The 26,002-nt window shown below is 41.5% G+C and overlaps 1 protein-coding gene across 1 annotated transcript; it reads left to right on the top strand.

The window, feature by feature from the left end:
• The first annotated feature begins 242 nt into the window (after positions 1–242).
• On the top strand, positions 243–25,707 carry dop1a (DOP1 leucine zipper like protein A). Its single transcript, XM_029504339.1, has 41 exons — positions 243–591; positions 1,441–1,612; positions 2,131–2,312; positions 2,415–2,585; positions 3,601–3,790; positions 4,216–4,314; positions 4,546–4,645; positions 5,416–5,525; positions 6,236–6,350; positions 6,452–6,572; positions 6,919–7,038; positions 7,391–7,508; positions 8,266–8,295; positions 9,266–9,536; positions 9,978–9,992; positions 11,216–11,229; positions 12,351–12,831; positions 13,276–13,589; positions 13,679–13,831; positions 13,930–14,030; positions 14,194–14,459; positions 14,595–15,545; positions 15,588–16,719; positions 16,916–17,027; positions 17,240–17,422; positions 18,293–18,418; positions 18,659–18,793; positions 19,040–19,095; positions 19,239–19,343; positions 19,564–19,630; positions 19,809–19,953; positions 20,568–20,647; positions 22,326–22,435; positions 22,691–22,840; positions 23,292–23,353; positions 23,547–23,699; positions 23,967–24,103; positions 24,198–24,253; positions 24,350–24,514; positions 24,738–24,867; positions 25,100–25,707. Exons 2-41 carry the CDS (start codon positions 1,475–1,477, stop codon positions 25,406–25,408), a joined length of 7,473 nt encoding a protein of 2,490 aa, XP_029360199.1. The 5' UTR covers positions 243–591; positions 1,441–1,474; the 3' UTR covers positions 25,409–25,707.
• The last annotated feature ends 295 nt before the right edge of the window (positions 25,708–26,002 follow it).

Genomic DNA, 26,002 nt, shown 5'->3' with positions numbered 1-26,002 from the left:
CAATCAATATAATATCACCATACAAAACAAACACATACTATATGTAAAAAATTATAGACTTATTCCCATAGTGTTTCATTCAAGGAACACGGCAAGGAACGCAGACAAACGAGCCCCTCTCTTTTTATTTTGAAGGTTAAGCACGCATTTTCCGGGACAGGTCAAAGTCAGCATGTGTGACTTGATAGCGCTGAGAGGCGGAAGACGTGCATGCGGAAGTGCAGTCGGACTCCGTGGTTGGACGTACGGCTGATCTGCAGTGCAGTCTGGGAGCCGTCAATCGTCTCGCTTTTGTATGTTTGGCTCTCCCAGCTCCCGATGTCGCTCGTCGCAGTATTGTTTCCACACGGCGGGACGGCGCTTTGAGGCGGAGGAGTATGTCAGATACATTTGCCCGCTGTCTCGTCTCCTGAGCCCCGCCGTCCTTAGAGCCGACTGTCAGAGGCAGCAGAGCCGGGCCCTGCCGCTCCATCATTAACTACCTGCTACCAGCCCGGGCTAGCGAGTCCTCCCGCCGGGGCTGTCAGCCGCCTTCAGCCGTCCGGTCCGGTACATGAATGAATGACAGCCGCTGGCCCGTGTCCTACAACGGTAGGCCTGTGTCCATATTGACCCTGTCCCCCTTCCAAAGCGTCCCCTCCGTTAGTGTTAGCCGGTGTCCCCTCACCTAGCTAGGCAGCAGGTAGCTGTTAGCCATGTTCTCCCACTCAGGGAGGAGGAGGAGGGGGGGAGTAATGTAAAATAAGCTTTCATATTAGTTGTGTCGATTCACGTGAAGATTTATGTTTAAATTGCATTCCAGATGCTCAGTTGACACTAAGAGGGACGAGGCTAATTGAGGAAAAAAAAATCAATGTAATGCCAAATACACGATTCAAGTTTTAGTGCCCATAGTAGACGGTGATAACTCATATTCGGTCTGCTAAGTAATATTCACATAAATTTGGTGTAGCTTTAAGAAAAAAAAAACAAAAAAACAAACTGTGCTTAACCAAACTGTGTGTTTGCTTTTAAATGGCTTTTCTCAGTCTGAATGATACTTTGCAGTCCAGAAAACCAACAGAGCTGTCTGTCAGTGTCAAGAGCTTAATGAACTCAATCCATGCCACCAGGAGCCCATTTGTTGGTCAGCCTGTTAGGACCGTCTTGTGATATGAAATTGTAAACAGACATTGCTCTTCGGTTCACCAGCACCAAAAGAATTGTGTGAAAGTTGACGACTCTTCTTGGCCGTACACATAAAACAGAAATAGCAATGGCTGTTGTTGTATGACTCAGTCCATTCAAATGACTCCAGCTGTGCCCTGACGGAGACGGCACATACTTCTTCCTGGGTTGACTAGACTCCTTACTTTCTAGGCCTTTTTGCATTTTGATGCATTTGATTTTCCACTCCCCTTTCTTGTCTTGCTTCCTTTGCTGCTGGTGCATGTGTGGTAGGTGTTTTACAACAGCATAATAAACACCCAGGAGAATGAATGCGGAGGAAGTGGAGCTGCTCGGCGACTCCAAGTACAGGAACTATGTGGCAGCAGTGGACAAAGCCCTCAAGAACTTTGAGTACTCCAGTGAGTGGGCAGATCTCATATCAGCACTGGGCAAACTCAACAAGGTAAAGAATAGCTTGGTTTACACTCCATCAGCGTTACAGAGCCACTAAATGTGCCATTATCTTTGATAGGAGGGGTTATAGACAACTCTTTAACAACGTCCTTTGTCTAACTGTGAACAGTATGTTCCTGCTGGCACAATCTGTTCATGAAATTCAGTCACCTAATGACAACATGTGCACTGTAGATCATAAATTCTGACCCTGTTTACTGATATGATGGATGTCATCTTGACTGAGCCTGTTTAGCGTTTTCTATAATGCAGTCCACCTGCACTGTACAAATCTCTTAAATTCTCCTGTTTCCCAACTAATTCAGTGATGTCATTCCTTAAGTTTTGTCACATGTCCGTGTCTACCAGATGAATAAGTTGAATTTTAATATGGGTGCAGATTGCAGCCAAATGATTACCCTTCCCCTCACCTTCTTGATTACGAGCATGTAGTGTAACCTTCTGTGGCCTGTTACACTATCTTTCTTTGTGGAGCCTAAAAACTATTTTTTTTACATCTGGTTACAGGTTTTGCAGAACAATGCAAAATATCAAGTGGTTCCTAAGAAGCTGACAATAGGCAAAAGGCTGGCCCAATGCCTCCATCCTGCCCTGCCCAGTGGGGTCCACCGCAAGGCCTTGGAGACATATGAGATCATCTTTAAGATTATTGGACCCAAGAGACTGGCCAAAGACTTGTTTCTTTATAGGTAAAAAAAACAAAAAAACAAATTTGTGTTAACGTGTAAAGGCCAGTAGATTGTCTCAAGAATGAAATCCTTAACAAGAGCCATATATTTTTCATCCCACAGCTCTGGGCTCTTCCCTTTACTCTCCAATGCCGCTATGTCTGTGAAGCCTGTCCTGCTGGGGCTCTATGAGACCTACTACCTGCCCCTAGGGAAGACTCTGAAACCAGGCCTACAAGGGTTACTGACTGGTGTACTGCCTGGTCTTGAGGAGGGCTCAGAGTACTATGACAGGTAAGACAACGAAATAGGTAGCGAAACACAAGCAAAATCTTTAATGTGCACATGCTGGCATTACAATGGGCCATTAGAAATTGGAGAATTTATAGCATTATATGGGCAGGAATTTATTTCAGCTGGCATAAATGATACATGAGATGAGCATCATTGCAAAATTAATATTTCAAATCAAAGATGGCCTTTAAAGTATCTGTCTGGACTTGACAAGCTCAGTTTCACCCAGAAAACCAAAATAAAAAGAAAAAAGGAACTAAGTAAAGACAATGTGGTTAATTCATTGTATTTCCTATTATTGTTTGGTCAACAAGTTGTGAATAATATCCGGGCTTTAACAAACTATTTAAAATTTTCTGTCACCAGCTACAACACAGTGATACTCTCATGCCCTAGAGGGTGCTGTGGTGGCATAAATTGCCCAGAGTAGAAGTGGAACTGTAGCATATCAAATAGTTGAAACAGAGAGCTTCACAATTAGAACCAGATTCTTTATCTTCTGACCAAATTGGTCAATAAATTGGCACCTGGTTCTTACTCTGCCAAGTAACAGTAACGTTTTAATAGTTACATCACCATGATTCCAATTGATTTATGTGGCTCAATAAAAACATGAGAATTGTCACTATTGCTATTAGTTTCACGTGCAGATTTCATGGTATGACATAAAATTGTGGCTTGAAAAAGATTTGTTTTGTTTTATAATTGTATGTTTAGTACTGAGTCTTAGCTGCTGGACATGGAAAATGAATACTTCATACTGAGATTCAAGTGGTCTCATTGATCTCTGTTTACAGAGAGCTTGTGAACATTAGCTCATAAGTCATGACAATGAATGATTTAAACTATATTTTTTGCTGACTGACTAAAAGAAAGCTCATGCTACATTTCAGTAGATGCAACAAATTTCTAAATCCGTATCACCCCCAAAACATTAATCAGGAAATTCTGCATGAAGGGATGTGGTTGTCATATTGTGGTGTGCACTTAAGAATGTTCACTGTGCTTGCCACAGAACTAACACCCTGTTGGAGAAGGTGGCTGCAGCAGTAGAGCAATCAGCCTTCTACAGTGCCTTGTGGGGCAGCATCCTGACCAGTCCTGCTGTGCGTCTACCTGGGGTGTCCTTTGTTCTGCTGCACCTTAATCGCAAGCTCTCCATGGAGGACCAACTCTATGTTATTGGCAGTGACATCGATCTCATGGTACATAAAACACTGTCAAAATATTAAACCACAGCAATATATTGTCCTGAAAACAGGTGTGCACACCTGACAGTTCCAGTGAACTTCCTTAGGGATAAAATCCGTGGCACCATTTTCTCACTAAATATATTTTCCATTATTATTGTTGATCATTTGACAGCAGGGCAGTGTTTTTCCCTGATATTATTATTATTATTATTATTATTATTGTATATACAGATGTAATTGTTAATTTACACAGAAGAGAAAAATGTTCAGTTTCATTGCAATGTTAGTGTTGGCTATACGCAGTGTATATCAGTAGTGAGGCAAAGTTGATCATAGATGTTAGGGTGTCTGAATGAACAGCCTGCAGAAGAATACAATCAAAGACATTTTCTGAATATTGGATGTATAATTACTTATTCCTTTTCTGCACTCACCAGGTGGAAGCAGTCAGTACCTCAGTCCAAGACTCCAGTGTGTTGGTTCAGAGGAGCACCCTGGATCTGATCCTCTTTTGTTTCCCCTTCCACATGAGCCAGGTAAGGAAGGCTGTGTGAGAGGTCTGGCTAAAATGAACTGCTTGCTTACCTGAAATATGAGCATCTGTCAGTTCGTCTTACACTTTGGATTAACATTGACAGTGAACAATAGGCTTTCAGTTAGCACCCATAATCTGCCTGCTTGTCTGTACATACATATGTGTATATACATATGTGTGAAAGGGATAATGAAACAGTAGAAATTGTTCTGATCTGTCCTGTTGTGTTCAGGCGACTCGCCCTGACATGATCCGGATCCTGTCAGCAGCTTTGCATGTGGTCTTGAGAAGAGACATGTCCCTCAACCGCAGACTCTATGCCTGGCTGCTGGGTGCGAAATACACACACCAACAACACAGCACTGAAGTATCAGGGTTCCCTCTCATCAGATAATTTTAAGGTTATTGCACTTTTCGAGATAGGAGAGGATGATAGGAATCGATTAGTTTTCAAAAACTAAAAAAACATCCCTATTAATTTATTAACCTGTTGTTGAAACTTAACTGTTCATGACAGCTGTGGCTGTCATACACTCACGGTTCTGTTTTTCCTTTTGTATACACATTAGGTATATGGATAATCTGTAGCTGTATTTGTTTTTTTTTTCTGTTCTTTGGAACATACACTAGGCTACAGTATGTTGTGTCTTAATTTATCTTCTCTTGTTTTCAACTGACTGTGGATGATCATACTGGTAAGTGTCTGCATGGCTGGGGATGGACAATAAATAGATCTAATCTTAAACCTTTCTTCCAGATGTGATAATCACAGCTGTAGGGTATCTTAAATTTCTTGATAACAAGGACAAAAACATTTTTTTACAGTGCACTGTGATTGTAATGCCAGATATATGTTTTTCTTTTATCTGAAACTGGTTGTGCTTTTATAATGTGTGGCAGTTGAGCACACACTGCACTTCACCATGGCTGAAGTCTTAAGTGATGCTGGCATCAATTGTTATCTGTTTACAGATAATAAAGATTCAATATCCATTTGCCCCACTCTGGAGAACTGATTTGCTTCTTGGTTTGTGCTTAAATGTGCTGATGTACAAGTATGAGTGTTGATGCAATTATAACTGTATGTCTTTGTTTTTTGAAGGCCTTGATAACAATGGGGTGATAATAGGCCCCCGCAGCACTCGGCAGAGCAACCCAGAGGATTATGCTTCCCACTACTTCAATACCTTCTCCAAGGACATGCTGGTCCAGGTGATAGATTTAAAAAACCAAAAAAAGGAAAAAACATGTGCATAGTTCCCCCCCAAAAAAGTATCTCTAGAGATTAGATATAAAAACAGAGGAGGACCTAATTTTGGCAGATCTGGTCCCCTTTTGTCCAACACATAATTTATCCATCTGCTTTCATCCTTCTCCCACGCCTCGCACATCTTCTCTGGGGTTTGCATATATGCCCCCCTCTCTTCTCCTGTTCCCAATAGATTATCCTTTGAAGACAACTCCTAGGATTCATGCAGACCTTTTATATACACAAACACACACACAAGTTAGTAATCTCTCCTGTCACACACAGACAATAACTCCAGGACTCCCGGGGTTGGAACAGGGACGATTAAGGATGACAGAGAGGGGAATTTTTGAATTTTGAAAGTACTTTCTGTAGTGTTTTTGATCTCTCCCCCCATTGGGAGAAGGTTGGTACAACAGAGACAGTTTTTTCCAGGCGTCAACTCATTATGTGACAGACGAACACACATGCACACAAAATAAATAAATAAATAAAACATGAAAGGGGCTCAATGCAAATGCAAGATTGAGTCTGCCAAATATTACAGAAGCAAAATAAAGAAAAATCAAAGCAAATAAATGTACCCTCAGCTGTGTGAAATGTGGCTCTGGAGTGTACAGCTATTTTTTGATCTCTGTTGAAACGTGCGTGTGTGTGTGTCATGTATTTTCAGGCAATGGTGGGAATCTTACAAGGCAAGGCCCGAGGTGGGGAAGAGGAGAGCATCCTAATGCACGACCTCAAACCATTTCGCATTCTCATCAGTCTGCTGGACAAACCTGAGCTTGGTATGTCAATATGTAGACACCAACAGAATCTCACATAAACTGAACTTACTATGTGTTCTCTCACCATATATCATCCCCACTATCTACACGTTCCTGTCCAGGTCCAGCGATCCTAGAGGATGTTTTGATTGAGGTGTTTCGGACTCTATACACACAGTGCCGAACAGAATTAGATCTTCAAAATCAGAGTCCATTCAGCAAAGACCATACACACCTCAGCAGGTCCGTTGAGTCTAGCAGTGGTTTGTCTGTGCTCTTAAAAATTACAAAAAATTAAAAATTGTTAATTGTTGTCGAAGAAAAATACCAATAACATAAAACAAATGTGATGTGATAATGCAATCAATATCTAATTATAATCACATCGGAGCATTTAATAAGTGAGTGATACATGTATAAAATAACATTATCAAGTAATGTCAAAGGCTATTGAAAACAAAGTATACAATTTGTTCTTTTAGTTATCCATCCAATTCCTGCTTTTTGTAGATGAAAATTAGAAGCTTGATCATGGCAGGAGTCAAATAATATTGTTTTGATATGATCCAAATTTTGTTTTCTTTCTTAGCAAACTTCGAGAGAACAAGAAGACAGCAGAACTTATTAAAACCGCCAATCTCCTCTTTAACTCATTTGAGCCATATTACATGTGGGACTACATCGCTCGCTGGTTTGAGGAGTGCTGCAGGTTTGTGGTTTAAAAACAAAAACAAAAACAAAAAAAGATGTGTACATGTTGAGCTAAGTTAATGAAGCACACCTGACTAATGTCAGGAATATGTGTGTGCTAAGGTAAAAATATTAGAAGGCAAGACATTAGTTAAACTGCTGTCATGTTTCTGGAAACGCTCATGTCTGACCAGGGGTCAGATGTCGGCCAAAATACTTTTTCCCTCTAAAATTACCGCCTGATTTCAACATCAGACAAAGTTGAGCTAAATATTCTTATTTAAAGTTTTTAATGACTGATTTTAACTTAATGTTAAATTAACCAACATTTTATTTCAGTCAAAATAATCCAAACTATAACTCTGTTACAGGAGGACGTCAAACAGCAGCACACGTGCTCAGCGGCATTGTGGAAGCTTAAATCCTCCTGAACTCTCATTGGTGGAATTCTGTCAGTTGGTCGATTTCCTACTGGACATTGTTTCATTGGTGAGACTTTCTGTTTCTTTCATTCTCTGTTGAACCATTTTATTTTCTCTTTCACACTTTGATGGTTTTTTTTTTTTTTTTTCTCCACTCTCTTCATTCTCTCCTTACTTCCCTCTGTACTTTTCAGCACAGCTTTACTGCTCAATTTTTCATTTCAGCTCATTTTTGTGTTATCATACCTTTTCTGTTTTCAGTCTCTTTGTTCTTGTACCTTTCCACCACATTATTTTATTTATTCAAAATTTCTTGTTCCCCACCCGCTTGAAGTTGTCATTTCATTCTTTATCTGTGTCACTCCTTATTGGCTCATACACTTCCTATCAGTAAACACTTTTTTACAAATAGCTTTCTTGACCATTTGCAATTCGGCTTCCATTTTTTCAGATATTGCATTCAGCTCCATTTCTGGGTCTAGTTTTGAAATTAGTGGCCACCATAAGGGTGTGTGTGCCTCCTATGTTTAGTCTGTGTGTTTATATACTGTTAATATATGTGCAATCCCAGCACAGATTCAGAATGCCTGTATATTAAGTTTCCCTCCTGACAAAATGTTTGCATATTTCCAATCTACATAGTTTGGAAATTGCTTAGTCTTTTATTACCCTGTTTAATTGCCTGTGCGTGCGTGTGTGACATGAAGAGGTTCTGTGAGATTGGGTGCAAGAGTGGGAATGTGTGTGGATTTCTGCAATGAAAGTTGTGGCCTGTGCTCTGCTTGCTCCTGTCTGTTCAAACTATCTGCTCTTTTTCCTTGAAGCCTACTAGAAGCATGAGGGTAATCTGCCAGGTAAAGTACTGCTCTTTCCTGCTTTTTCACCTCACTTTGCTTCACTGAGGCTACGATAACATTTCCGCAATGTCCTGCCAACATCCCTCAAGCCGTCTTTGTTCCTGTCCTGCTTTGAGTGATCATTTCAGAATGACTGACTTGATGTCATATTTTAATACCAGAAATGAACATGATCCCAAAGGGAGAAGCGGAATTATAAGTCATTACATGTGGTAAAAACCTATCTTGGCTGTTTGGTGTGGATCTTGTGAAAATGAAATCTCTGCCCAGTGTGTATGTGCCGTCTCTTAAGCATGCATGCATTTATATGCTACTGCAGTGCTCACATATTTGTAAGAAATATGAGAATTTTAATTTACTCCATGTTTTAATGCTTTCATTTTATCACTTGGATTTTCTTTTTTGTTGTTGTTTTTAATCTATTTCATAAAAATGTGAATTTGCTTGAATAAAAACACTAAACATATAAGATCACCACACTCATGAGATTAAAATAAACTATGGAGTGCCCGTGCATTTAGGTCCATGAGGCTATTATATTTGATGATAAAACCATCATTAAATAATTGGATTGGATCTATGTGCACAGGACCTCAATTTCATCAAGTAAGATTGATTTTTCAATTAAATTAGAAAACCAACAATTAAAAACAATACGATGAATGGAAATTATTTATTTGGACAAATGGTCTCCAATAGTTTTAAATATGACATATTTTACATTGAAAATGAGGGGAGCAGATAATATTTTACTCTGATCATATACCATATATCAAGATAAAACCAAAGGGAGTTCGTTAACATTTAATGAAACTGTAATAGATCAATAACTATCAAGGGTTTGGGACTCTAATTAAGTTACCAGCTGTAATTATTTGATGTTAGGTCCATCTCCTCCCAAATATCCAGTTATTGTACCATCAGTTCCTCACTTCACTTCTGTTTTGATGTTTTCAAACATTTCCAGGAGACGTACATTGAGATTCAGACAGAGCATCTTCCTCAGCTGCTGTTGCGCATGGTGGCAGCTCTAACCTGCCACTTACAGGCCCTGGGCCTTGGGGAGCTCACCCACTGCCTTCGTCTCTGCTCCAAAATCCTCAGCAAAGTGCAACCACCGCTGGTGTCCCCTTTGGCACTGCCCTCAGGCTCCCATGCTCAGGGCCACTCTAACTCCAATGGCAACTGCTCAACCTCAGCACGTGATAAGAACAAAGAGAAGGAGGACAAACAGGTGAGCAGAATGATTAAATACATTAGTAAAAAAGATTAAATGACAATGTCTTCTCCCTCATTAAAAATGAATGGGAAGTACTGAATATCTATATTTTTCTTGTTGAGCCAATCCTTCTATACAAACATTTGAGCCAAACTGCTTCACAAGTAAGAATTAAGATTGCACATGCATGCATAAACAAAATTAAAAGTTAGAACAACAAAATAATACAATGACGAGTATATAGTCTTTGTATAATAAAGGACCATCTTAAAATAAACCACATGCATATTTAATATTCAGTTACTGCAGAGGTACATTTATATAAGAACCAATGAAGAAGAGCTTAAAACAAAAGAAAACTATGACTACACTCTGAATTAAAGCCAGATTAAAAAGATAGATTTCATTTAATTTCTTTTCATCAATATCAACAACAGAGTTTAACCTTTGAGACCCACAGATTCGGTTTTCCACAGTTTAAAGGCATATGAAGGGGGATACAAGCAAAAGCCACCTGCCTAATAATATTATGGGGCATACAGTCTCTTAAAAGCTTTTACCTAACCATGTATTAATGTCAATGGGACAAATGGCACACTCATTGAGGGAAACGGGGATGTACAATTGTTTATCATCAGCACAAAAATGGTATGCTACTTATACACCTGTTGATTGTTGATATTGTTTCCTTGTGGAAACACATGGTCTAAAAGAAGGACAGCAATGTAATAAGTATCAGCATTAAGCTTTCAGCGTGTCTTGTCTGTGTTTACCTCAATAAGTAGATTGGTGCTTTTCTGAAATGTTGTTAGTTAAACGAACCTTTAAGTCTTTACATTAAAAACACAATAACAGGGTTCCTTTTGGCTCTTATTTCCTTCTGCCAGTCCCCTGCCCTGTGATACAGTTAGCTGGGTGACCCTGCCATCCCACAGTCCCTTAACATGAGGGATTTGAAGACTTGTTCTTAGCAAATGTTTCATTTTGCTCTCCTGGTCCTCCTGGTCCTTGTCCAGCAACCTGGTTGATGAAGTGTTTTCAAGCTCAGTGAGGCTTGAATAGAAGTTAAATCACTCAGTCCCATGTCTGCAGATAAACAGGAGTTAGCTGGATTTAGGTAGTCCCATAAGGGGCAGAGGAGAGGACAAGTAGACAGACAGAAGATGGGAACTTAACAGCTGAACCCTTTTCTCTCTAAGGAGGAAAAGGGGTACACCGGCCTCTGATGCCTTCTGGGTGTGTCATAGTCATCAGAGTGGAAAACATCCCACATACATGCACCGAATAGTACAACATCCCCTTCCCCGCCCCCACCCTGAAGCATATATAGAGAATGTGCCAACTAAGTTGCCATCTGAGTCCAGGCTCCAGAATGTGCATGCTGCCTCAATCAAATGTGAATACTATGAAGCACTCAGGCCCCTACAGGCAGACTATGACAAAGAACTGTATGACCCTGTAGGGCTGTCAGTTTATTGCTAACAAGATGCAAGTTTTCTGAACAGTTCATTCTACATTTAGTCTGTTGGATCATACCCAAGGGCTGAATACAGCTTCTCTATAAAATGACCAGTGTACAGAACACAGCACAGTGAAAGGTCATAATTTGTTAGAAGTAACATTTATTTCTGATCTCTGTCTGTTGAGAGACATCCATCTTTTTGACCAGTTGTTTGCTATGTAGTGTTTTTGGACCAGAGGAGCCAGTTGAGGTTGTTCGGGCATCTGGTTAGGATGCCTTCTGGGCGCCTCCCTTGGAAGTCTTCCAGGCACCTTATATCTCCACTCTGGAACGCCTCAACAGCCAAATTGTTTTGATACGTGCCATTTGGGTGCCAAAGGTCTGAGCATGTGTACCTGGCTCCCCTTCTCTTTAGTATTTCTCTGTATGCCACATTGAGACAGAGGCATACATGTGACCAAAATAACTCAGATCTCGGGGGAAGTCAAATTGACATTGTCTTATGTTGGATACAATCAGTTTACCCTACCCTTCTATGGTCATGTGTTGGGCATGCAAATTTCTAGTTTAGCTGGTTTTAAAAATAAACATAGATTATCATCTGAGGTTAAAAAAAATTGTAAACATAAATAAATAACATATAATTGTTGTCTTGTACTGGTCTCTCCATTAAAGACTTTAAAGTGTTGGCAGGTAAAAATTTTGTTTCAGATTTTGTTGGTGGGGCTACTCAATTATTATCACAGGACCTTATTTTAACAGAGGTTAAATTGTCATAATGTTTCAGAAGGACAGTGATATAAAACCTAAAACCGGACTAATCAAACAGGATTGTTGAGAAGAATTATGTAGCTCTGCAGAGTCTTCTGGAAAACTGGGCAGGGGGGTCATGTTTGACAGGGAGCTGTTTCAAGACTTTCAGACTGCAGAAAAAAATGTAAAATTTTTCATACTGAAATACACATACACAACAATAAATCTCTTCACATTTTTTTTTTGTTGTGCTATATAAATAAATTGTATTTGATTTAATATTATAGTATAATTACTGCACTAGTATTGTAAAGACAACAAACCCCTCGGGGAACCAAAGAGCCAGGGTCAAAGTATCATGGTCACTAATGCCCTGCGGTGGTATTTGCAATCTGTTTTTAATACATTTATGAGGATAGTTATTTATTTATTTATTTTAATTTGAATCCCCATCCCACTCAATCAGAATCACAGCATTGGAACTTATCACCACCACCTCCATTTCAGGTTTCTAAATAAGGGATTGCTTCACCTAGTCCTAAAACACAACTCATCATTACCTGTCCCTCTCGCCCGCAGGCTCTCCCTGCTACTTTGGAGGTACCTGGCAGTGGGGAGGTGTTTGAGGATGGGGAAAACCCAGCCAGCAGTCGCTCCTCAGAAAGTGGCTTCACAGACTTTGTCCAGTACCAGGGAGATGACACGGAGGAAGTGGAACGACCCCACCATCCCCACCCAGCAGTCAAAACAGGCCGTCGTGCCTCAGGCCCATCTCAGTCCAAGCCTCTGGACAAACCAGTCATGCAATGCTGTCTGGATCACTTTCAGCAGTTTCTCTTACGACTAATAACCCTATACATTACTCCTGGACAGGGTGACAGACCTAAGGGTGAAAGAAATGAGGTTTTGCATTCAGGTGCCCTGGTTTCAGAGGGCTCCCAGCACTGTACCGAGTTTTGCTCAACACCTGGTTCAGTCCAGAGGGAATGTGTAGCTGCCTTCACTGCTGCCTGCCAACTCTTCCTAGAATGCTCCAGTTTCCCCGTCTACATTGCAGAGGGTAACCTGAAGTCCTCTCCCACACATGAGGAGCAGTTAGGTAAGCAGCAAAGATTTTGTAATGGCCTCTTTGTTTTGATTAGTGTTTTCAGTGTGCTCATGGTGAAGCACTTAAATATTTTTGTAGGAATTAGAATAAAGCTCAGGAGAGATTAGCCATATTCCCATTTCAAATGCTGCATTTGAAGGCTCACTGTTCAACAGTGGTGCAACCATGCTTTCTCACTGGCCACTTCAAATGTGGCCAGTGAGAAAGCATGGCAAGAAATGCCACCTTTATTTTCTGGGCAGCAAAGGATCCACACGATCCCAAGATTCACTACATGCTTTCATATATTGGAGGGGGCAGGGCCTGCAAATAAAACAGCATCAGAAGATAGTTGTGAAATTATCCACAGATCACACCCCTGGAAATTGTTTCAGCCTTAAATTGAGACTCAGCTTTTATGGTTGTATGTACAGGGAAAAAAATTAATATATAGAGATACTGTATGTCCCTCCTGTGTCCATTCAGACAGCGAGCAGGAACGTCTGCCAGTGTGGCTGCAGACACTGATGGATGCCTGCTGCCTAGCCTGTGATTTTAGCCTGCAGGGCGTGGCCATCTCCCTACTAATGGACCTTGTAGGACTCACCCAGTCAGTTGCTATGGTAACTGCTGAGAGTGTGGCATCTGGTGAAAACACAGAGTCCACCCAGCCCATGAGCCCGAGCCAGGGTCGAGTATCTGTCGTCATTCGGCCACCACTCACTCAGGGAATCCTAAAGTACATTGCTGACAAGACCGACTTCTTCAAGGTACTGATCTTTGTTTACGTTATGGTGAGGCTATTTGTGATCTTCATATTGCATGTTTAATGTGCATTTTTTTTTTTTTTTTTCTTCAGAGTGTGGCTTTGATCTTGTGGGACCAGCTGAGTGAAGGAACACCTCAGCACCATCAACGCAGTGTGGAGCTTTTCTACCAGCTCCACAACCTGGTGCCTTCTTCCAGCATCTGTGAAGACGTCATCAGCAAGCAGCTCATGCACAGAGACAAGGTGGATACAAATCACACCTTAACATTCAGGCTATTTCCAGAAATACAGCAAACAGAAACAGACAGACAATTAAATCCATGCAACACATTTTCTTCCAGAGAATTTGTTTAGAGGCCCATGTGAAGTTTTCTGTGCTGTGGCATTTGACTCGAGATTTGAACATCACCAAGTCTGCTCCTTTTTGTCGCACCTTTGACAGGTAGGTCAGAATCTGCTAGTGACTTGGAAGTTGTGTTTACTCTGTTTGTGGGGGCATCCTTCGACACAATTCTATTTTGCATCTAGTGCCCCTCTCATGATTTGTCCTGTCTTTTTTTTTTTCTCCCTCTCTTCTCTTCCTACTTTTTTAATTTGGTTTACAGATCGCTTTTCATCATGCTCGACAGTCTGAGTTATTGGGATCCATGTACCAGTGCCGTTGGTCGGGCTTGGTTGAATCAGGTGCTCCAGAGACATGACATTGCTCGTGTCCTTGAGCCACTTCTCCTCCTTTTGCTCCACCCCAAGACACACAGAGTGTCTATTCAGAGGGTACAAGCCCAACGGCACTGGGCTCAAGTCTTTCCTGAACCTCCTGAACAGGATCCACCAGAACCAATCTACACTAGGGATTCTGGTTTTTCAGACAGTGAGCAAATGCCGCTCTGGCTTTCTTTAATTGTCATGGCGATATCCTTTCGTACATCCAGTTTGTTTCTGCTTATGAGAAGAGTGTATGCTTATTTAAACTTGGCATTGTTTTTTTCTCTTTCTTTCTCATTAGGCTTCTCTCGGATTCATGGGGAGAGGGTTACACAAGAGGAGCTCAGAGGTCTTGCAATGGGTGACATGGAGCCATTCTGTCTGACTGTGAACCCATTGAGTGACAGCCTTTCATTACTGAGTCTAAGCAGTGACAACTTACAACTAGCTAGAGAATATCAGCCTATTGATATTCTCCAGCTTAGCTCTGAGTCCAGTGGTTCTCATTCATCCACAGTAGAAAATGGCAGCTTTGAGGAACCAGAGGGTGTCAGCAATGCAGTCAATGCCTCAGACCAACAGATTGGTTCCTCAGATGACATGTCAGAGGACTCGACAGAAGAGGTTGTGTCCTCTGTTATGAAAGAACTAATAGACAGGGTTCTGAGTTTAGCTGATGAAGGTTCTATTGAAGTTTCATCTCAACCTGAAAACTGGCCACAGACAGACACAGAAAGCACTTCCTCTGACACCTCTACTGGTGCCCGTCTTGACTGTGGTCCTCCTCCTGGCACCAGCCACCAAACTCTGCCTGAGATGCTGGCTGGTGGCACGCTGGAGTTCTTTTCTGTCACACCAGCTGATGTATCTGCAGAAGAACAGCACAAAGAGGGTATTACCCGTCATAGTTCATCTCCTTCCATTGTCACATTGCCAGACAGCTCTGACCCCTGCACCCCAGACCACAACCTACGAGTGAATGATCCTCATGCCCGTAAACGAAGCCATAGCAGCACCCAGCTGAGCCTTAAAGGGAAGATCATGGAGAGGCTGGCAGACAAATCTCCAGGGGCAAAGCCCAAAATCAAGAAAGCCAAGAGGAAAGAGGAGGAGAGGCAGAGAAAGGCAGCAATTCAAGCAGAGAAACTCCGACCCCCAAGTATTTTCTTCGGTGACAGCCTGGATCTAGAGAACTGGTACAGCTGTGGGGAAGGTGAGGTATCAGAGATTGAGAGTGACACTGGATCCCCCAGTGGGGGTCCTGGTGGGACTGTTGGTGGTGGCAGTGTGACAGGACGTAGATCATCCTCTGCCCCACCTCGTTTTAACATCCACCCACTCTACCAGCATGTCCTGCTCTACCTGCAGCTTTACGACTCCTCCCGGGCCCTGCATGCCCTGTCAGCCATTGCAGCCATGCTCAAAGCTGCTCCCTCAGGGTTTGTAAGTGCCATCTCCACCACCAGCATTAACAATACCTACACTCCACAGCTTTCTTTGCTACAAAACCTCCTAGCACGTCACAGGGTCTCTGTCATGGGCAAAGACTTCTACTGCCCCATCCCTCAGGACTCCCACTCCCACTCATTCCGGAGCGCCATGTACCTAGAGATCATCATCTCACTGTGTCTCTATTTCCTAAGAAGCTACTACTCTGCCCACTTGGCAGCAGGCCCTCAGGACTTGGCAGGAAACCGAGCCATGCAACTGACCAGTGTGGAGGTTTTAGCTCTCCTTTTCAGTGAGCTAGCCAAAGTCACAGGTGGCTCAGCTAAGGGTTTTGCTAGTTTTATCAGTGATGTCCTCTTTAAGTGCAAAGTTCAGAAGGTGGTTCTCCACTGCCTGCTCTCGTCCATATTTAGTGCCCAGAAATGGCATGAGCAACGAGTGGCAGGTGTCAATGTGGCCACAGTGGAGGAGGGTCTGTCCGAGGACAGTGTGATCAACCTGTCAGAAGACCAGATTGACAGCTGTAGTGCAGTCCAGTCACAGCTGTTAAGATTGTTGCAGAGCCTTGTAGTACTTGAGCATAGGGTCTTGGTGCCAGCTGATGAAGGAGTAGAAGGAGCACCTGTGGGAGGAGGGTCAGGAGGTGGAGGAACAGGCGGTGGTCCTGGGACTGGTTTTGAGATTCTTGGTGGAGAAGTGGAGCATGTTAACCCTCAGCAGCCAATGACATCGCTGCAATACCTCCATGGACAGCCTATCACGGCACAGGGTATGTTCCTTTGTGCCGTGATCAGGGCACTTCATCAGCATCATGCATGTAAGATGCACCCCCAGTGGATCGGGCTCATAACAGCCACCTTGCCATACATGGGCAAAGTGCTCAGGAGGGTGGTGGCATCCGTCACTCTGCAGCTGTGCAGGAACCTGGACAATCTTCTCCAGCAGTACCGTTATGAGACCGGAGTAACTGATACCAGGTAATAAAATCTACAAGGATTCTTTTGATATCGAGCATTATGGTAACTGCAGCACAATTACACCCTGCAGCGTGAAAGAATAATAGTGTGGTCACCAGATGGCACTGTTGACCTGATGATAAGATGCAGTTGCTCTCCAATGATTTATCCCTTCCTCAGATGTACCAATTGTGCATAACATTCAACATTCTTTCAGACCCCAGTGGATGGCTCTCTGCATCCCTCCTGACCTCATTCTCACAGTGTTAGAAGGGATAACAGCAATTATCCATTATTGCCTGTTGGATCCCACTTCTCAGTACCACCAGGTGAGCGGGCTGTGCACCAAATAAGTTTAGCAGTTTTGTACTTTGACCCTTTAGTTTTAATAATCTAAAATGCAGGCTTTATTTTTTTAACATTTAGTTTCATTTTTGAGTATCGTATATGTATTAAAACATGCTCAATATTCTGTTTCATTGCATTATGTAATATTTCACCAAAAGTACTAGCAGCTTTGTTGCCCTTTCTGTCTCTTCAGTTACAAGTAAGTGTTGACCAGAAGCACCTGGCTGAAGCTCGTTCAGGTATACTGTCCATCCTCCATACCATCATGTCATCTGTCACCCTGCTGTGGAGTGTCCTACACCAGGCAGACAACTCTGACAAGCCAGCTGCTGCCTCTGCCGCCTCCACTTCCAACATCAACCTGGGCTCCACTAAGGTACACCAGGAATCATGAGTTTTCCCATCAAAGACTCAATAGATTCAGATTTTCTAAATGTTAACACAGCTCAGATAACTGAACAAATGCTCTGTTAGTCGAGTAAGGACAATGTGTCACTGAACAAACAAAGAAATTAGTAGGTGTCTGTGATTGGCTTTGCTTCTTTTCACACACAAAAAATGAAACAGCACATTTGATGAAGTGAAATTACTTTTTAGGGCATAATTTGAAATATGAGTGGCACAGAAGAGGTCAGGTGTAGACCAAGAAACTACAAAGCCATTCCAAAGCTAAAACTGTGGGCCAAGTATTATGCATAATAACTCAATGCATAATACTTGGATTACGGGTCTGAGCTGTTAGAAAACACATTACTGACAGTAAAGAGCCTTTTAACCATCTGCATTTTTCTTCAAAAAGTTATTTGACTTGTCCAGATAGAATTAATCCTTCTGGAGGTGGGCTGGTAATTTAATTTTCTCTCAGATGATACAATGATTTTTATCCTACACAGACCATAATTCATAATCATTGCCTATATTCCTTAAGGGATATAGGCAGTTAAAGACCAAACCTGACGTCAGCAACTAACTTCCACGTTGTGCCAGATGACGAATTTTAGATGGTCGTAGGCACAGTATTTCAGAGCAGTATAAATGTAATAACAATCTTTAAACTAAATACAATATAGCATGTGCTACAGGAAAATGAAATGTTTCCTCAGTAATTCGATAAGCTGTTAAATTCTGAGACATATTTCTGCAATAAGTAGGTATTGGCTGTAGTGTGTGGCTGATTGTGACTAAAATGGACACTTAATAACTTTTCTGATGTTCAGGTCTATTCGTGCTTAATTCTGCTCCACAGAATCTTCGTCAGCAAATTCTAGAGCTGCTGGGTCCAATCTCCATGAACCACGGCGCTCACTTCATGGCAGCAATTGCCTATGTCTGGAATGAGAGGAAACAGGCAAAGACTCCAGTCAAAAATAAGGTTGGTGACTACCATTAAATCTGTAATTTGTCTTTCTTTACTTTAACATGTTGTCTCTCTGTCCACACGATAAAGTAAAATGTGTATGAAAGTTACTGAATGAAGTGTAAGAAAAGGACTTTTCATCCCAACCTCAGGTACTTAGTGGGTGCCATCAAATATCCAGCACATGTATAGACATGTTATGAAAGACTTGGTGTGTTTCAGTTTGAGTGGAGCTATGTACTGCATGTCTTCAAGGTGATCCCTATAGCCAGTGAGGAGCAGCTGCTGTTGGTGGAGTTGGTTCGCTCAGTGAGTGCCATGCGTACTGAGACGGTCATGCAGACAGTCAAAGAGGTCCTGAAACAGCCACCTGCCATCGCAAAGGACAAGGTTTGTGTTTCTATTTGTTCTACTGATGCCAGCTGCACTAAAGGTGTAATATTACTTACTGTAGCTTAAATGGCTTCATCCCCATTGTCTGACTCTGCAGAAAAAGGCCATTACACAAATCACACAGTAGACAGATACGCTAATAATGCTTGAGTCAGTTGTGAAATTTGATCGGTTTTGTTTTTACCTGTGAATTTGGTTTCACCTAGTTCATTCATTCATTGTATTTCCTCACCTGACCCACAGAAGCATCTGTCTTTGGAGGTCTGCATGCTGCAATTCTTCTATGCCTATGTCCAGAGGTAAGTCTATTGCTTCTAAGTATTAATAAATTGGAAATGTATCTTTGCCATTTAACTTCTGTCATTGTTTATCAAGTCCCACTTGTCCAAAGCACTCTGACCTCTGAAATGTTTTGCTTGACTGTGCCCTGTGTCTGCTCTAGGATCCCTGTGTCCAGTTTAGTGGATAGTTGGCCATCTCTGCTGGCACTGCTGAAGGACTCTGTACAATTAGGCCTGCCTGCCCCTGGACAGTTTCTCATACTGGGGTTGGTTTCTCTTCTTTCTTCCCTTTTACGGTTTTTCACGATACATCCCCACAAACTTTGGTGAATCGGTTATATGCTTATACTTCAATTTGTCAACTTTTTTTTAATGTTGGTTCACCGTTAACTGGTCAAACTGAGGATTTGAAGGAACAAGGCTGCACAGATAACATCTTGCACATTTTAACCTAGACTTATTTTCCTTTCTTTTTTTTTCCTCTAGAGTTCTGAATGAGTTTATTTTGAAGAACCCCAACCTGGAGAGCAAGAAGGACCAAAGAGAGCTGCAGGTGTCTACTTAAACCACCTATCAGTTTAGATAATATATTATCCTCCTTTTGTTGCCATACCATTGTATAGTTTTTGCATAATTCAACATGAAGTATTTCCTGATCTGTGCTCACAGGCTTGTAGGATGAATTACAGTAATCTTACCTGACTAGACACAAATATTTTTTGTGTGTCCAGGATGTGACCCACAAAGTTGTGGAGGCCATCGGGACCATTGCAGGCTCCTCTCTGGAGCAAACCACATGGTTGAGAAGAAACCTGGAGGTGAAGGCCTCTCCCCAGATAGTCGTTGATGGAACCAACCTGGAAGCTGATGTTGAAGGTGTGCTGCTTTGATTCACCACTTGCATTGGAGAATGTGCCAGTGAGGGCCATATCTGCCACTGGATTTTAATACGGTTAACATCAACTAGTTTAATACTAAAACTTAAATAAACAAAACCTTTAAGCCCAGTACCGAATGGGAAAGTGGAAAAAATAGATTTGATACATGTATTGGATCAACACCTGGGAGAAATTTCTCAGTGCTAACAATGTAATTAGTCATAGCATTCAAGTTTAAATGGTTCTCATGTAACCTGGTTGACAAACACTCAAATATTATGCATCATACATTTTTAAAATATAGTAGTTGAATTAGTACTTAATATTTGTTTTTGTATTAAGGGTTGTCCGTATTTTGGGAAGGGAGAATAATATTTTAATACCAGAGATTCATGTAATCCAAGTGTAGAAATGAATCTGAATATGAGGCCCCCTCAGGGATCAGAACGGAACCACTTGCACTTGGCCACTTGCCACTTGGCTGTCCACTTGTATTGCAAAAAGCATGTAAAATGTGAACATATGTTGCAGGGAATCTTTGTGCTTCAGCATGGCACTATTAATATTTTTCTGCTAACAATGCTGTTAACGTTTGGTATGTGTGTTTTATAGATTTAATGCTCACAGTGATGGAGGCCTCCAGCTTCACTCCATCAGTGTACAGTGTTCACGCCCTCACACTGTTGGCTGAGGTAAAACACTCATGTCTCTGTGATTCAGCTCACTTCTATATCAGTGTTCCTCGGGCCATTGTGAGTGGCTCTGCCAGTTGTTTGCATTGTCTTCCCATCTTGAGTAAGTCTCAAGCTGCTCACTCACATCCACCAGCAATGTTTAGGCGCTTGTTGTTGCGCTTAGGCACAAACCCCATTACAAAGTCGATACACAACACACTACAATTGAGCTCCACACAGGTGATTACCTACTCTCTCCCCACGTCTGCTGTAAATCATTATTCGTAAGCCAATAAATCAATCTGTTGTGTTTAGTGCTACAGTATGAGCAGTGAATGTGGTGAGCTGGACAACTGAAATCCTATTCCACATTAGTCCACTTTGACTGCTATTTTGCCTGTGCTTTACTGCTGTTCACAGCTTTATTTGTCCAATATATACATTTGGTTGCTGCAATTATTTGGTGAATATATATATATATATGGTTTTCCAACCTAGGAATCAAACTAATAGCAACAATGATTATAATGACAATTGAAAACTGCAATGCAACTTTTATACGAGAAATGCAGCTCAAAAAATTTGCACATTAAATGCTTCACATTATGAATACACAAATGAGCATGAAAACAGAATCTCGTGGATACTGATAATTAATCCAATGAGATAAAGATGAAAATAAAACCCACAGGCTGCAACAAAAGATGCAAAAATAAACTCTCAAAATAATTTGCTGGACTATACCAGGAAAGTATTTGTTTTTAGTGAGTTGGCTTCCCTTATGCCCATAGTTAGCGTAGCCTTAGCTTTGTGGTGTAGTTGTTCCTGAATGTCTTTCAGCGGTCACTTGGGACCTCAGCCGATGATCACAGCGTTATCAAAGGCAAATGGTGAACAAGGCAATTGGCACAGTCCTAATCCATTAAGACCTTTGCATAAGGTGGATCTTCAAATTCATTCTAAATGTTACAGGAAGCTAGTGCAGAGCAGCTGAAACTGCACTAATGTGCTCTCTGTCTTCTTAGTTAAACTACTACTACTACTAAAGTAGCCCAAGTCTCTCAAGTTTTTTTTTTTTTGGTTGTTTGTTTGTTTGTTTTGGAGGACAGTAAAAAGTATATTACAGTAATATAGTTGGCTTGAAATTAAGCCAGGTTTTACCACTACTGTAATCTACATTGTCATCTCCAAGTTAATGTGGTATCTAAGGCATACATCTGAATCTAAGAAACATCACATCTTGGAACCTCAGATTTATTCAAGGCAGTTAATTTCCCCAAGTTGATAAAAAGCATCACTGTTTTGGCTGCATTATAACTTACATGGGGAAATGTATACTGTATTGTGCTCTAATTATGTCACCATGTGACAACATTTGTAGTACACACAAAATACACAACATCCTAGAGGGCGTTGCGTATTTTGATTAAACCTTATTTTTGAAAAAAAGTGTCTGAACGTATTTTAGGATTAAATAATTTGACATTAGCATACAGATGGTCAGTGCATTTACCATCCAGGTAGTAAATTTAGTTTCTTTAGAGCTTTGCAACTGTTTTGAAGTCACCAGTTTGATGAGATACATTTATGGTGAAATGGTAGCTCACATTCTGTAAGAACATCAGTGAGCGTTGCCATGCTTAGTGAAAACATATGGGGGAAGAATAGCATAAGGAATGCTGAATTTATTTGTCAGGTGCTGGCTCATCTGTTGGACATGGTGTTCTATAGTGACGAGAAGGAGAGAGTGATCCCACTGTTGGTTAACATCATGCACTATGTTGTGCCCTACCTCCGCAACCACAGGTGTGAACAAGCTTTGTTTTCATTCCTATATCCTTGACCATTTTTGTGAATGATTCTTCTGTAAGCTAACATTATGTTTAAATTACAAATTTCACCATGTGTTTTTTTTTTTTTTTCACAAAATACAAGTTCAAAAAGGGGAAATAAAATCCTTTCATTTAAATGTGGAGAATGGGGCTCAGTGAATATGAGTCATAGTTGAGCTCAGAGATTTTTGGAATTTGAAAGTGTAATGTTTCTTGTTTCCCCTGGCAGTGCTCACAACGCCCCCAGCTACCGGGCCTGCATCCAACTCTTGAGCAGCCTAAGTGGCTACCAATACACCCGCCGTGCCTGGAAGAAGGAGGCCTTTGACCTCTTCATGGACCACACCTTTTTCCAGATGGACTCCTCATGCGTCAGTCAGTGAGTAGAGGAATGAAAAGGACTGTGTGTGGGTGACCACTCATATAGCTCCTGTTAGCCTGTGGCCTAAAGGATTATCCTGAGATGAAGGAAAAAAGGAACAGATTTACTTAACATTTAGAAGATGCAAACAATTAGCAGAAAATCCTATTTCGTAAAAATAATGCAAGTCCAGTTTTTGTTTTTTTAGTTCCTCCTCATAGTCATACAAGAAGTTCAGATGTTCACCCATTTGTTCAAAATGCATGATATGCACAGTGCAAAAGACAAAACTGTGTTTCCTTTAACGGACATAGATTTATGTGCTCAGCATGTTTATTGAGGACTGTCCTTGCACTTTCAGGGACAGCAGTCAAAATGTTTAAAACATTTAACTCAATTTTCAGTAAACACGAGTTTCAGGTCAAATATGAGTATGAAGTCATGTCAACATCATTCTATCATTTTTCAGCTGGAGAGCTATCATTGACCACCTGATGACCCATGACAAGACCACATTTAGAGACCTCATGAGTAAGTATAGATCTTATCTCTGGGTGTGGTTATAGACCATTTACCATATCATGTTTTCCTACATTTGGAGTCCTTTGCGCTTTTCATGTCTCATCTCAGGCAAAATTAAAGCGATAAACTGTCTTCATTCAAGAAGAACTTTTACCTCCATTTCACATTGACGTATAAAGACTGTATGTGTGTCCCTCTCCAGCCCGTGTGGCTGTAGCTCAGAGCAGCTCTCTGAGTCTTTTCACCAACAGAGATGCTGAGCTGGAACAAAGAGCCATGCTACTCAAACGACTGGCCTTTACCATCTACAGCAGTGAAGTGGACCAGTACCAGAAATACCTGCCAGACATACAAGGTAAACATTCCACTCATGGACATGGGGCAGCACTTAGCACCTTTACTTTGGGAGACCATTTCCCACAACAGGCAGCATATAAAATGAGTCTTAATGTGCTGTGTAAGTGAGTTATCATACATTGAAGTGTTGACAGGGTTGATGTGAAGCTGTGGTTGACAGATTCTAAAGCTCTCTTATTTGACAGCAACAAATTTATACTGGAAGATCAAGATTTTAGATGTTTTAACACACTCGTCATTAAGCGATTACCAACTGTGTGTTCAGAGCGTCTGGTGGAGAGCCTGCGCCTGCCTCAGGTGCCCATTCTCCACGCTCAGGTGTTCCTGTTCTTTAGAGTGCTGTTGCTGCGCATGTCACCTCAACACCTCACCTCCCTGTGGCCCACCATGATCACTGAACTGGTGAGTCGAAGCTGTCACAGACTGAATTCACTATCTGTAATGAATCCATAAATACACTCACATATTCATTCATTCTCTCAAATGTTTTCTGTAGGTTCAGGTGTTTCTACTGATGGAGCAGGAACTGACAGCAGATGAAGACATATCAAGGTATCTGTTGATACTGCAGACGGAATTGCAACAGCAAAGGATATCGAGAATGACCTTGTTCTACATTACTCACATGATCGATCTTCTCATCTCTAGGACATCAGGGCCATCTGTGGCTGGGCTGGAGACCACTTATTCTGGGGGCAATGGCTTCTCCACCTCCTACAACAGCCAACGCTGGCTCAATCTCTATCTGTCTGCTTGCAAGCTGCTTGATCTGGCCTTGGCTCTACCTCCTGAGAGCCTGCCTCAGTTCCAGATGTAAGTACACTCCAGCAGGGGTCAACATAGGTTTCATATGTGACAGAGCTGGGTCAAGGAATTAGTGACTGTAACAATTCTGTAAATGTCTTTATCAGTCTTAGAGACAATTTTGAATGGAAGAATGAATACAATATTTGGACGTCACTCCACTGGTGCATCTGATGGCTGTTTAAATAGATAGAAAATGCATTATTTCTGAGTTAGTTCTGCTTCATTACAGGTATCGTTGGGCCTTCATCCCAGAGGCTTCAGATGATTCAGGATTGGAAGTGAGACGTCAGGGGACTCATCAGAGAGAATTTAAGCCGTACGTGGTCCGACTGGCCAAGCTGTTAAGGAAACGAGCTAAGGTATTTTCACCTCCGTGTCTACACAATGTTGATGATGTTGTCGTGATGGAGAGCCACAACTGCCTGCAATTGCCTGAACAAGTGTTTGTTCAAGAAACTGCACGTTAAGGGGAACTGTTGTTTTTATGTTGGAGCCCAATTCATTCATACTGCAGTTGCCTCCACCAGCAGAAAGGGCCATAATTTTTTTCTACTCTGTACTTAATAGTCATATGTAATCTGTTTCCTTTAGAAAAACCCAGATGAAGACTGCTCCACCCGAACTCTGTCGTGGGAACCAGGTCACCTAATGCTGACCCTGTATGTTATCCGCAGCATGGAGCAGCTTTTACCCTTCTTCAACCTGCTCAGCCAGGTGTTCAATAGCAAGGCCAGCAGCCGCTCAGGTCCTGCCTACACCCACAATCCTGCTAACTCCTCTTTCCCTGGCCACAAAGAGGGACACAAACTGGAGAGCCAGAAAGTCTTCTGGAGTCAAGCTCGACAAAACATTGAGGAGATGGTGGAAAAAGACTTTCTAGAGGGACTTATCAAGACATGAGAACGAAGCAAAAGGCAGAAACATGGGATTAACACATAACTGATCAACACTAGTGAAAAACCTCAACGTGTACATTAAGAAGAAGAATACAAATGGGGGAAATAGTTTGTAAATTTTTTTGTATTTATAATGATTATTTTACTTTTCAAAAGCGATTGTATTTAATTTTAATTATTTGTATATATGGAGCAGCTTTGTTGACTGACTTTTAACATTTTATGTGGGTCCTTTGGGACAAAGTAAAGATGCTGTGCCATTCCATATTGATTTGACTTCATAAATAAAGATTTCTAACAGAAGTGTTACATGGACTATGTCCTCATGACATTTAAAAGGCGCTAAGTCACTGTAGCTTCATTGTGATTAAGTCTGATGAAATAACTGCTCAATCACTGATGAAGATTTTGGGTGTGAGTTTAAATGAAGTGATGTTAAATTTCCAGAAGGGAAAAAGTGAAAGCTAGTTAAAGACAAACTGCACTTCAGGAGCTGAGCTACTCTGCATTGGGGGACAGATTTGATTCAAAGTGCTGCATGGCATGTACTGAAAAACGTGATTGTGTTGCAATTTCTTGGGTGGCCACTTGTAGACAA

This window comes from Echeneis naucrates, chromosome 6, assembly GCF_900963305.1.
Source record: "Echeneis naucrates chromosome 6, fEcheNa1.1, whole genome shotgun sequence".
Classification (NCBI taxonomy): Eukaryota; Metazoa; Chordata; class Actinopteri; order Carangiformes; family Echeneidae; genus Echeneis; species Echeneis naucrates.
This window is presented reverse-complemented; position numbering and strand designations above follow the sequence as displayed.

Excerpts from the sequence above, each read along its gene's own strand:
- dop1a (XM_029504339.1), top strand. The coding sequence starts at position 1,475 with ATGAATGCGGAGGAAGTGGAGCTGCTCGGCGACTCCAAGTACAGGAAC. Across the intron at positions 8,296-9,265 it reads GCATGAGGGTAATCTGCCAG|GAGACGTACATTGAGATTCA; the intron begins GTAAAGTACTGC and ends AAACATTTCCAG. Across the intron at positions 12,832-13,275 it reads CACACATGAGGAGCAGTTAG|ATACTGTATGTCCCTCCTGT; the intron begins GTAAGCAGCAAA and ends TAATATATAGAG.